This window comes from Gorilla gorilla, chromosome 2, assembly GCF_029281585.2.
Source record: "Gorilla gorilla gorilla isolate KB3781 chromosome 2, NHGRI_mGorGor1-v2.1_pri, whole genome shotgun sequence".
Taxonomy (NCBI): Eukaryota; Metazoa; Chordata; class Mammalia; order Primates; family Hominidae; genus Gorilla; species Gorilla gorilla.
The window spans coordinates 207,807,608-207,820,174 of NC_086017.1; the positions used below are offsets into that span (position 1 = coordinate 207,807,608).

The following is a 12,567-nucleotide window of genomic DNA, read 5'->3' on the forward strand; positions in this document are numbered from 1 at the left end:
TTTGGGAGGCCGAGGCAGGTGGCTCACCTGAGGTCAGGAATTCGAGACCAGCCTGCTCAACATGGAGAAACCCCATCTCTACTAAAACCACTAATTAGCTGGGCATGGTGGCGCATGCCTGTAATCCCAGCTACTTGGCAGGCTGAAGCAGGAGAATCGCTTGAACCCGGGAGGCGGAGGCTGCAGTGAGCCGAGATTGCGCCACTGCACTCCAGCCTGGGCAAGAAGAGCAAAACTCCGTCTCAAAAAAAATAAAAATAAAAAATAAAAACACCACTGGACATGGAACATCAGGTAAAACCACATTGCCTTTATTTGGCTAAAGAACAAAATCCAAAATAACTCAGAACAAACTAAGAACAGACAGGAAAATTACAGACTGAACCCCGCTTAAGGAAGACTTCCCCACGGACTCACACTGGTGATGCGGCAAACGTTCAAGACGAAGCCAGCAGTCCTTTCCAAGACTCTTTTGTCTTTTAGGGATCCTCAATACAAAACAACCCAACTAATCCGGGATATGTGTTCAAAACAGTCAGTTTCCCCCTCAAAAGGCGGGAAGGCCCACTTCAAACCTCCAGGAACACAACCCAAGTCATCCCAGTGTTAAACCTGGTGCTTCCGTTTTCTGCCTCAATCCGAGCGCTAACATAAAATCTTGGCAGACAACAATCTTTCTTCTTCAAGAAAATTAACATTGAATGGTATAATCCCAAGAACATGTTCTACTTATTTACTTGGAAAAATAGAAGCTAGGGACCACTCTTTATCCGATGGCAGTCTATTCTATGAGAGAAAACAAGAACAATCATTGTTATGACTTTGAAAAATAGAACCTTTAAAAATGTATTGGTAAGCTTAAAAAAATATCATCAGTTAAAAACATTAAGGGGGCTTTCTTTTTCTACCTGTATTGGTTCAACTTCTGGTGAGAATGTGTGCTGATAGAAAATCTAGAAGCTATGGCTTTTAGGGAATTAAAGAAAAGCAGCAAAATATAATTGATTTGGAAAGGTTTTGGATAAGTGATCTGGAACAGGATTAAAAAGGCAAAGAGCTCTTGAAAATAAGCTACCCATAGTCAAGATAATCCAGGAAGGGGGAATGACGCCCTATGAACCACTGTGGAAAGAACATCTAGAGATGGTCTGACCAGCTGTACAGCCTCCAAAAAAAAATCACTATCGCTCAGGTGCAGCCCCCCAAAAACCACCATCACTCAGGTACAGCCTCCAAAAACACCACCATCACTCAGGTGCAGCCTAAGGAGTCATCAGTGATCAGAAAGTGTCTAAGTTTCCTTAGCCTCCCCCATATTTTTTCTCTTCTTCAGGATTTTCAACCTCCTCACATCCCTAACTTTCTTACCCAAGCCTCAGCAATATAATGGTCTTTGGCTCTAGCTATCAGCAATAGCTGCAAGAGCACAAATGATCCCTTCCTAGTCCTCTAAAGTGTCAACCTCCATTCTTCAGTGCTTCTGAATCTAGCATAAGACCAAGCTTTCCGTCCGGCCCACCGGAAGGCAGTGGCTGCGCCGGCACCTCCCCGGCTCTGGCCTTCTAATGTCTCACACACAGAGGCTCTGCTCTAAGGCCATCATTTCTGGCTCTCTCATCTTGGCCACATTTGGCCCACCCATGTTGACTGCTTTCTCGTGTGTGATTCAGGGAGACAGCTCCACAGCCTCAAACGTCAATATCTGAAGCTTTAGATCCCAGGCATTGCGGTGGCGTGCACACCTCTAACCTCATTTAATTAGGCACAGATGACCACGTTATGCAACTTCCCAACAGCTTTCCCCATCTACCCATGCTAGTCCAGCACCTCAGACCACATTTACCCCAAAGTATCTAACAGGCCACACTATAAAAGATTTTAGCTTTCAGTCAGACAAATAGCTTTCAGTCAAAACGATTAGACTGAGGTGGTAGAAGCTCACCAAAAGGGGAAAGGGAGTTTCCCAAGAACATGTACGTTTGCTGGCCCTAGCAGTCTCAGGGGCCTGTCAGCCTGCAGGTCCCGTTCCAAGCACAGGGCATGCCAAGAGCAGCCCACTGAGAGCAGAGGAAGAGGGCTCAAACATTCGGGACCCAGACAATATATTTAGGAGGTATGGCTCCAATAGGGAGGGAGGAGGAAAACCACATTCTGGGTATCTCCCTGTCTATCCAAATACACTTGCGTAATGTGCACTTGGAGGAACCAAGCAGATGGGCTTCAGCACAGACTTCACTGCCACACCACACCAGGGAGAATAAGTCAGACAGAAACAGGCAGCATTCCCAAAGAGAGAAGGCGGACGCAGAAAAGTTCAAAGATGAGACTATGTAACGCTGGGTAACACAGGAAAACACTAACTTCAACTGTTTCAAAGACAGACAGGATTCCAAGCCAAAGCTTGTATGACTAGATTTAAGAGTAAGAACTGCGCTTCAAAGGAAGAGTTAGAAATGTCATTGTAATAGGCGATCAGGATAACAAGAGGCTTCATTCTCCCTCGCCTCTGTGACGCTCTAACTTTCTGGGTGATCCAAGTTTTGTTTTTTTTCTAATTGATTATTTCTCTTTATTTCTGTATGTGTGTGTGGTTTTTGTTTTGTTTTGTTTTGGAGACAGAGTCTCGCTCTGTCACCCAGGCTGGAGTGCAGTGGCACCATCTCTGCTCACTGCAACCTCCGCCTCCTGGGTTCAAGGGATTCTCCTGCCTCAGCCTCCCAAGTAGCTGGGATTACAGGCGCCCACCACCACGCCTGGCTAATTTTTGTATTTTTAGTAGAGATGGGGTTTCACCATGTTGGCCAGGCTGGTCTCAAACTCTTGGCCTCAAGTGATCCACCAGCCTCAGCCTCCCAAAGTGCTGAGATGACAGGCGTGAGCCACCACGCCTTGCCTGGGTGATCCAAGTTTTAAGAACCAAGGTAGTCCTGCTGTGCAGGCAATGATTCTAGCCTCTGACCCTCAGGCGGAAAACTAGGTGTTACCAGAAAGTGTTTAGGGAGTGGACTATGAGATGCTCACAGTCCTAGCAGAGAGGCAAGAAAAGACAAGATGTGGTTTTCTTAGCTGAAAACACTAAAATTCCACCCCCACAAGGGGTATTTATGAGTGACAGGGGTGGGGCCTGGACAGAAGCAGTTTTCCCCTGGATCTAGCCACAGGATTACTGATGGGTGATGATCTGCTAGGCCACGTAGCTAAGCAGCTAAGGAGACAGGAGGCCAGGGCTTTGAAAGTTAGAGCATGCTCAACAGCAAGTGTAAGCATTAGCATTCTTTGATTTGAAAGTCAAGTGTTGAATCCCCCCGGGCAAGCTAACACGGCAGATGGAACCACAACCACCAGGAGTGTGTGAGAAGTGGGGAGAAAACCTAACACACTCTTGTCACGTGAGGGCATGCTCTGTGGCTTGCTGGAGGGGCAGCAGAGGGAGGTCCCTGCCAGCTGCAGCTCTCAGAGGAAAAGAAAGACGTGGAGCACTGGTTCCAGGGAAGAATGTTCTGAAGAGGGACAGAGGTCAAGGTGATAAGGCTGTTGCTTTAGAAAGAAAGGTGTTTCCTATGCTTTTGCTTCTACATTCTGTGCAAATCTCTCTAATATGGCTATGACCAAAATGGATTAACATCAAGTTCCAACAGCAGACATTTACAAAGTATCCTTTGTAAAAGGCTAGGTAATATTAATAGCATTCGAATAGGAGTAGCAGGGCCAGGCACTTACTCCCAGTAGGAAACTAATCTCAATTGACTTGGTATAGGATTGAGTATTGTCCTGCTCCTCTCCTCATCATTGTAACTCTAAAAGTGTTCCTTCCTTCGAAGGTAGATGGCAGGAAAGAGACTGACAAAAGCTCCCAAAGAACTGGGCCACAGAGTTTTCTGAGAAGATGAACACAGCAGAAACACTGCAGTTGATGCCATGGGTCTGCTTCCATCCCCATCAGTGTCTTCATGGACCCCATTGGGTCCAACAAGAAACTCCTCAGGGAGTAAGAAAAGTTAGGCTCAGATCTCCTTCCCGCAGCCACAATGACACTGGTGACAGCAGTACGTTGAGGGGATTTGTGACTGTAACTCTGCTTTTCTCTTTTCCTTAAGGAAATCAAAATTAAGATATTTCTCCACAAATTACCCATCAGCGTGGCTCATTTCGTGAAGGACTTGGCAAGCCACTTAGCTTCAGAACGGAAGGCAAATGCTATAGTATACCGGGAAGAAAAGGCCTCTGCGTATTACACTACCTCCTTCTTCTGCCCACTCCTCAGGGGCAAAAAATTAGTTCTACATTTGAAAGACGAATTTTTAAAAAAATTAATGAAAATGACGATTTCCCTGTTGAGATCACGTGAACATAAACAGTGAAACAAAGCCCTTGGGGGGGTAAATGGATGCAGAGCAGGCTTCTAAGGTGCAGTCCCCCTCCTTCGTGTGGGTGAGTGATGTCACTTGCAGGACAGGCTGTTTGGGTTCCCCCAGTCCTAGGTCTTCTTGCCCCAGTTGTCTTTCCTTTGTAGCTGTCCTTAGGTTTAGTGTTGGGGTCACAATTTGGAATTCAACAGAGAGCTTCTGAAGGTAATGGGACAGAAAGGGAGGACAGGAAAGGAGGGAGGAAACATTAGTCTTCTTCATCCTCACTGATATCATAGGCTGCAGCCTTGTGCCTGGAGAGATTTGCTGGGGAGCAAGGTGGGGAAGTCTTGCCGGAGAAGGGCCATCGGAAAGAGGGGGAGGGGGAGCGCTCCCGAGTAGGGCTGCTGCTGGGGCTCTGCTTCGGGCTGATGGCCTGCAGCATCCGGCCCTTCCCCTCTTTCAGCATATGTTTCTGCAGAAACCAAAAGGAAGAGTCAGAAAAAAACCGTGGATCCTACTTAATCATCACTGAAGCATCTGGGACTGGGATAGTCTATGCTGTACTATTTATTTAAGGGTTCTCCCCTGCTGTCATCACCCGGGAAATTCCCCATTCTTCCTGAATAATCTAGTCTAGGATTATTCTAATTTATCCAAACACCTTCACAGACAGATCCTTCCTGATATCTAACCTAGGACTCACTTGCTCAATCTTTTATTTGGTTGAAAAGACTGCTACTCCTCAAAGACAGAATTCCCACCTTACCTGGGGTTCCTGCTGCAGCTACTTGTAGTGGAGGCTGCTTTCTTTTTATTGTTCTTTATTCTTTCCTTTCCTTCTATCTAAAATCATACCACAGATAAAAGCTGGGCAAGGCGACTTGCTTATCTTGTTACCAGATTTCAAGGTTGAGAGAGAGCTGGCAGAATTATCTAGGAGAATGTGTAACGTCTTTCTGTAAAGATTTCAAAAACCTTGCTGGGGACAGTTAAAAGATAGTTCTGCCCAGATAAGGGGATAGACTAGATAACTTCTCAGTGTCGATGCCCCTTCCTGCTCGATGATTCTGTCATTCTTTCCACAACATGGAACTCCCTACATTGTCCAGTGGGAAAGAACATACCAGTGCTCCTTCCGGACCAAACATTTCCAGAAAACTTCCAATGAATTCTCGGGACTTCTCCTCCCACTTCTGAATGAGGTCAATGCTTTTTTCCTCCACCTTCTGAACAAATTCTTTTGACTTTTCCTCCACATCTTTCACTTTCTTCTTTACTTTGTCAACCCTCTCCTGCAAGTGGTATTTCTTCTCCTAGATAAAGAAATAACTCTTTTGAGAAATAATGCTCATCCTAAACTTCTCTACCATAAAAGAATGAAAAAACATGGCTCAAGCACTCAATTGACACTGTTTTCAGTCTAGAATTTTGCTTTGCTTTAATCTACCCCACTCATCAGCATAATAACAGATAAGATATGCTGTGGATGCACACACAAGAAGTGGTAATTCTAATATTGTGGGCATTTGGGAATAAACTAAAAATATAGGCTATACCCAGTAACAGGCACGTAGCCAAATAAAGTCAGAGTTTTAAAGATAAAACACAAACTTGGAACATAAACATGCGCAGCATGACCCGAACCTCATTCTAGACGGAGATACAGAGGCAGCTAAAAGATCACTGCACAATACTGCCAAGAATAAACTAATTACAATAGATTGAAAGAGAAAATACTAGATCTTTTACTTAATCTGCTTATTGTACTGGATTTTTCCCCTCTATCACTGGCTTATTCTATTATTTTAAATGAATTGTGTTTTTTGCTTTTTGTTCCTTTAGTATTTTAAGGTCCTTTTACTCATTTGCAAAATGATGATACTCGTTGGTCTTACCAACTTTGCTAAAGATAAGGAAAATGGTATAAACCCTCCGGTGGAAGGGAAGGGAGTATTTAGTCAAATGAAAAGTATCCTTGGCCAGGCACAGTGACTCATGCCTGTAATACCAGCACTTTGGGAAGCCGAAGTGGGAGGACTGCTTGAGGCCAGGAACTCGAGAGCAGCCTGGACAACATAGCAAGACCTCATCTCTTCTAAAAATAAAAATATAAAAAATAAGCTGGGTATGGTGGCCTGTGCCTGTAGTCCCAGCTACTCAGGAGGCTGAGATGGGAGGATCACTTGAGCCCGGAGGTCAAGGCTGCAGTAAGCCAAGATTGCGCCACTGTACTCTGGCCTGGGTGACTGAGTGTGACTCTATCTCAAAAAAAGAAAAAGAAAAGTACTCTCAAAATTTCCAAATGATAAAGAGAAAAGGGATTATGTTTAGAATTTTTAAACACCTGATTTTTATGGGAAAAATAAAGCTATAGTAAGTAAATTAACAAGAGCTAGGGTTTATCTGCCTAGATAAATCATATTTAGATGTAATCATTTTATCCATTCTTATAGCACAATTTACAGAGATGGGAGTAGGTCAGGGAACATGGTAAACTGGTTATGTAGAAGACATTAAAGTTAGCAGCTTTCTTCTTTTTAAATCGATTTTATTGAGGTCTAATTTACATACAAAATGTATAGTGTTGGCTGGATACGGTGGCTCATGCCTGTAATCCCAGCACTTTGGGAGGCCAAGGGGGTCCGATCGCTTGAGGCCAGGAGTTTGAGACCAGCCTGGCAAACATGGCAAAACCCCATCTCTGCTAAAAAAAAAAAAAAAAATACAAAAATTAGCCAGGCCTGGTGGCACATGCCTGTAATCACAGCTATTCAGGAGGCTAAGGCACCAGGAGACAGAGGCTGCAGTGAGCCGAGATCACGCCACTGCACTCCAGCCTGGGTGAGAGAGCGAGACCCTGTCTCAAAAAGAAAGAAACACTACATATATATATATATATATATTTGCATGAGTTTTTTTAGTTTTTTTGTTTGTCTATTTGTTTAGAGATGGGGTCTCGCTATGTTGCCCCCAGACTGGTCTCAAACTCCTGGCCTCAAGCAGTCCTCCCGCCTCAGCCTCCCAAAGTACAGGCATGAACCACCATGCCCAGCAAAATATATAGAGTTTCTAAAAGGCAATATTAAGCTAAGATAAACTTAACTTTCATCAATCCAAATTTAACACTCAGGTCTATGTGGGAAGTGGTGTGTTGGGTGTCACTATCCACACGAGGAGAGGGTTCATAGCCTTTAGCAGGTTTCGAAAAGATCATCCAACCGAAAAAGAAAAAGGAAGTTTAAGAGACACCGTTTTCCATTTATTAACAGAAATACTGCACTATATAAATTACTCATTTATTTAGTTGGCTGTATGGCTTTATACGAATGTGTTGGTACCAGACCATAACGGCAGAAACTGTCTGTTTCATTCTTTTTGTGAACAGTTAACATAGTGGTAATTCATTCACTGAACTTTTGGGAGTGATCATCAAAGCCAACTGCAAAGCCAGTTCAGCTGAGATGGAGTGGGAGGCGATATGTCTCCTACAGAGTCAGGGAACTCTGGGGTAAGGCTGGAACTCACGTTGATAAAGCTGACATTGAGCTCCTTTGCTGTGTAGCCCCTCTGCAGGTTCCGCCTCGCATACACATCATAATCCCGCACAATTCGGGTGATGATGTCTGATGTGGAGATACCTTCTGTCCTCTGTGTTGGAGCAAACATGCCTAACTCAGAAACACATACAGACAAACACTGTGAGGTTCTGGTTAGCTCAGGTATTAAGACTAAATGGAAATTGGGGGCAACATTCCTTTCCTTTCCTCAAAAAGCAGAATCTGTTATTACTAAATGAAACTGAAAGATACTGATATACAGAAGGTAGACTGAATCAAAGGCCAGAGGTAAGGCAAAGAAGAGTTACATAGCCCTAATATTAAGAAAAATACGAGAAAGGGTTTCCTGAAATTAAGAGAGATATCCAAAGTAGATGTTTAGACCAAGAATTGATGGATGTCATGAACAGATGACAAAGAATTGATGGGTGCTACGCTCACCTTTACCTTTTCTCCAAAATGTGGCCTGAAAGAGGATGCTGAATTTCTAATGTACACATTTTCCTCTGTAAAGCAGCAACATGGCTGAACATCTGCAGCTGCCCTGAGATCCCCTACAGTGAGGAAGCACAGCTCACTCACCTGCCTCCTTGATGTGCTTATAAACATCATCACTGCCAGCAGATGAATAAGGAATATCGTCATGGGCTACAAAATCAATCTGAAAATAAGGAAACATCATTAAAACCCATGATAACTGCCATTCAGAAAGACCCAGTCAATGTTCTCAGGCCCAGAAAAAGGACAATAGGCAGAGGCCAGGCCTCAGTGGACTTCATATCTCTCTTTGCTTTGCTCATAAGTTCTACAATCTATTCACAAACCACCCAACCTAATGATTTATGGAGTATACATATGAAGTTAGCCAGCTGCTTTTGTAGCTATTTCTCCTAGTCTGCTAGAACTGTTACCCTCACTCTATACCAGTCATCTTGCTGTGGTCAATAGGGCCAGAGGGTTTGCTGGTGAACTGGTTAGTGGCTGGAGCCTAGGAAAGAAGGAAATCTCCCTGTCCTGGGTCTGGAAGGATTTGGTCAAATAAGGGTTTCTAAAAGTATGAGAAAGGCCAGGCACGGTGGCTCATGCCTGTAATCCCAGCACTTTGGGAGGCCAAGGCGGGCGGATCACGAGGTCAGGAGTTCAAGACTAACCTGGCTAACACGGTGAAACCCTGTCTCTACTAAAAATACAAAAAAATTAGCCAGGCATGGTGGCGGGTGCTTGTAGTCCCAGCTACTTGGGAGGCTGAGGCAGGAGAATTGCTTGAACCCAGGAGGCAGAGGCTACAGTGAGCCAAAATCGCACCACTGTACTCCAGCCTGGGTGACAAAGCAAGACTCTGTCTCCAAAAAAAAAAAAAAGTATGAGAAAGAGGTTACTTCTTTCTTAACTAGTTTCTCTCAGTCCGTAAGAAAAGAGGGAATATAAAAATAGCAACCACGAGCCCTCTGACTGGAATAGATACATCTATTCTCCTGAGAAATACAAACCGAAGGCCATAAAAGAAGTTCCCTCCCTCTCCTTCCCCCTCCCCCTCCCCCTCCCTCTCCCTCTCCCTCTCCACGGTCTCCCTCTGATGCTGAGCCGAAGCTGGACTGTACTGCTGCCATCTCGGCTCACTGCAACCTCCCTGCCTGATTCTCCTGCCTCAGCCTGCCCAGTGCCTGCGATTGCAGGCGCGCGCTGCCACGCCTGACTGGTTTTCGTATTTTTTTGGTGGAGACGGGGTTTTGCTGTGTTGGCCGGGCTGGTCTCCAGCTCCTAACCGCGAGTGATCCACCAGCCTCGGCCTCCCCAGGTGCCGGGATTGCAGACGGAGTCTCATTCACTCAGTGCTCAATGTTGCCCAGGCTGGACTGCAGTGGCGTGATCTCGGCTTGCTACAACCTCCACCTCCCAGCCGCCTGCCTTGGCCTCCCAAAGTGCCGAGATTGCAGCCTCTGCCCCGCCGCCACCCCGTCTGGGAAGTGAGGAGCGTCTCTGCCCGGCCGCCCATCGTCTGAGATGTGGGGAGCGCCACTGCCCCGCCGCCCCGTTTGGGATGTGAGGAGCGCCTCTGCCCGGCCGCGACCCCGTCTGGGAAGTGAGGAGCATCTCTGCCCGGCAGCCGCCCCATCTGAGAAGTGAGGAGCCCCTCCACCCGGCAGCCGCCCCGTCTGGAAAGTGAGGAGCGTCTTGGACCGGCATCCGCCCCGTCCGGGAGGGAGGTGGGGGGCAGCCCCCGGCCGGCCAGCCGCCCCGCCCGGGAGGTGGGGGGCGCCTCTGCCCGGCCGCCCCTTCTGGGAAGTGAGGAACCCCTCTGCCTGGCCGCCACCCTGTCTGGGAGGTGTACCCAACACCTCATTGAGAATGGGCCATGATGACGATGGCGGTTTTGTTGACTAGAAAAGGGGGAAATGTGGGGAAAAGATAGAGAAATCAGATTGTTGCTGTGTCTGTGTAGAAAGAAGTAGACATAGGAGACTCCATTTTGTTCTGTACTAAGAAAAATTCTTCTGCCTTAGGATGCTGTTGATCTATGACCTTACCCCCAACCAGGTGCTCTCTGAAACATGTGCTGTGTCCACTCAGGGTTAAATGGATGAAGGGCGGTACAAGATGTGCTTTGTTAAACAGATGCTTGAAGGCAGCATGCTCGTTAAGAGTCATCACCACTCCCTAATCTCAAGTACCCAGGGACACAAACACTGCGGAAGGCTGCAGGGTCCTCTGCCTAGGAAAACCAGAGACCTTTGTTCACTTGTTTATCTGCTGACCTTCCCTCCACTACTGTCCTATGACCCTGCCACATCCCCCTCTGCGAGAAACACCCAAGAATGATCAATAAAAATAAATAAATAAATAAATAAGTTTTATCCTCAGGATCTATCATTTTACTTTTTTTTTTTTTTTTTTTTTTGAGACCGAGTCTCGCTCTGTCGCCCAGGCTGGAGTGTAGTGGCACAGTCTCGGCTCACTGAAACCTCTGCCTCCTGGATTCAAGCGATTCTCCTGCCTCAGCCTCCCGAGTAGCTGGGACTACAGGCGCATGTCACCCCGCCTGGTTATTCTTTGCATTTTTAGTAGACAGGGTTTCACCATGTTGGCCAGGCTGGTCACGAACTCCTGACCTCAAGTGATCCACCTGACTTGGCCTCCCAAAGTGCTGGGATTACAGGCGTGAGCCACAGTGCCTGGCCATTTTACTGCTATGAATATCCTTTGCAAGGGCAAGAAGAGATGAATGATACTGGGGATCAATAATGTTGTTCGGAGACGTGCTAAACTTCACTTACTCCTTCCTGTATGGGCCACCAGCCTTTGGCTGATAATTACTAAGATCACTATACCATCCCCGAGAGACCACTGTAGTGTGAAGCATGTTCATTGGGACTATGTCAGAGACTCTCAGCCAGCATCTCAATTACTCATGAACAACTTGTCAGGGATCCATAGGCAGCAAAGTAAAGAATAGGAGGCCGGGTGGATCACCTGAGGTCAGGAGTTCAGGACCAGCCTGGCCAAAACGGCGAAACACTGCCTCTACTAAAAATACAAGAAATTAGCCGGGCATGGTGGCGTGCACCTGTAATCCTAGCTACTCGGGAGGCTGAGGTAGGCGAATCACTTGAACCCGGGAGGCGGAGGTTGCAGTGATCCGAGATCGCGCCATTGCACTCCAGCCTGGGCAACAGAGCAAAACTCTGTCTCAAAAAAAAAAAGAATGGGACAAGCAAAACTCAAGGTTGAGTATATATTGTTAACAAAGAGAAAAGGGGAGTCAGAAATTCCTCTAACTTCATACTTCTGTCTGGGCCTGTGGGCTGTGATGCTGAGAATAAACTTGCTTACCACCTTTGGTGCCACTGGCTGCTAAGTGTTGATGTAGAAAAGCCAGAGAATTATAAAAGGTCTGTCCTAATCCTCAATAGTTTTAATAAATATCCCCTCTTCAGGCCTACCCACGTATTGCTTTAGAAGCACTTTGGCTGCCTTCATTCTTTCTGCCTCACTGAACAATTTACCTACAACATTCCACGCGCCCCTGTAGAGAACTGACAACATGCTTGCTATTTCCTCAGGCTTGGGGGCCTCTAACCTGGCCTAATCAATCCTTCTCATCTTTTATACCCACCTTTTGCAGGAAACCTGTGGCTTTTTTTTTTTTTTAAGTAGAGACAGGGTCTCAGTATGTTGCCCAGGTTGGTCTTGAACTCCTGGGCTCAAGTGATCCTCCCACCTTGGCCTCCCAAAGTGCTGGGATTACAGGCGTGAGCCACTGCACCTGGCTGAAATCTGTTACTTTAATGTGGGAGAATTAAAACGAGGTAAGGGGTTGATAATAACTTACTGAGAAACAGTGAGAAATACCCTTGATTTCTGATTCCACCCAATTTCTAGCCTACGATCAAAGTCCTGAAATGAAACTTAAGCCAAGAAAAGTCTATGTTAATCCGTCTTATTTCCTGGTAATGTGACCGTCTTCAGAGTTCACCTGGGGCTACGGATATTCTCAGGAGACTGGCATGTTCTAAGGGTAGACGTGCCTATGGTGTGGGGGGAAGGTCTCGTAAGTGGTGAGTTCAGTTCCCAGCCCTGCCAGTGGTGTAACTTGTGGCGAGTTCAGTTCCCAGCCCTGCCAGTGGTGTAACTTGTGGCGAGTTCAGTTCCCAGCCCTGCCA

At 46.3% G+C, this 12,567-nt stretch overlaps 1 protein-coding gene across 5 annotated transcripts in view; it reads right to left on the reverse strand.

Moving 5' to 3' along the window:
- Positions 1 to 290: 290 nt before the first annotated feature.
- PCYT1A (phosphate cytidylyltransferase 1A, choline) overlaps positions 291 to 12,567 on the reverse strand; it is a 52,515-nt gene continuing 40,238 nt past the window's right edge. For all 5 annotated transcript variants that reach the window (XM_031009681.3, XM_031009682.3, XM_031009685.3 and 2 more), the window contains 4 exons: positions 8,489 to 8,567; positions 7,875 to 8,017; positions 5,474 to 5,662; positions 291 to 4,821 (listed from right to left, as the gene is read on the reverse strand). In XM_031009681.3, coding sequence (XP_030865541.1) covers positions 4,615 to 4,821; positions 5,474 to 5,662; positions 7,875 to 8,017; positions 8,489 to 8,567 — 618 coding nt within the window. In that variant the 3' untranslated portion in view covers positions 291 to 4,614. The remainder of the gene's footprint in view (positions 4,822 to 5,473; positions 5,663 to 7,874; positions 8,018 to 8,488; positions 8,568 to 12,567) is intronic.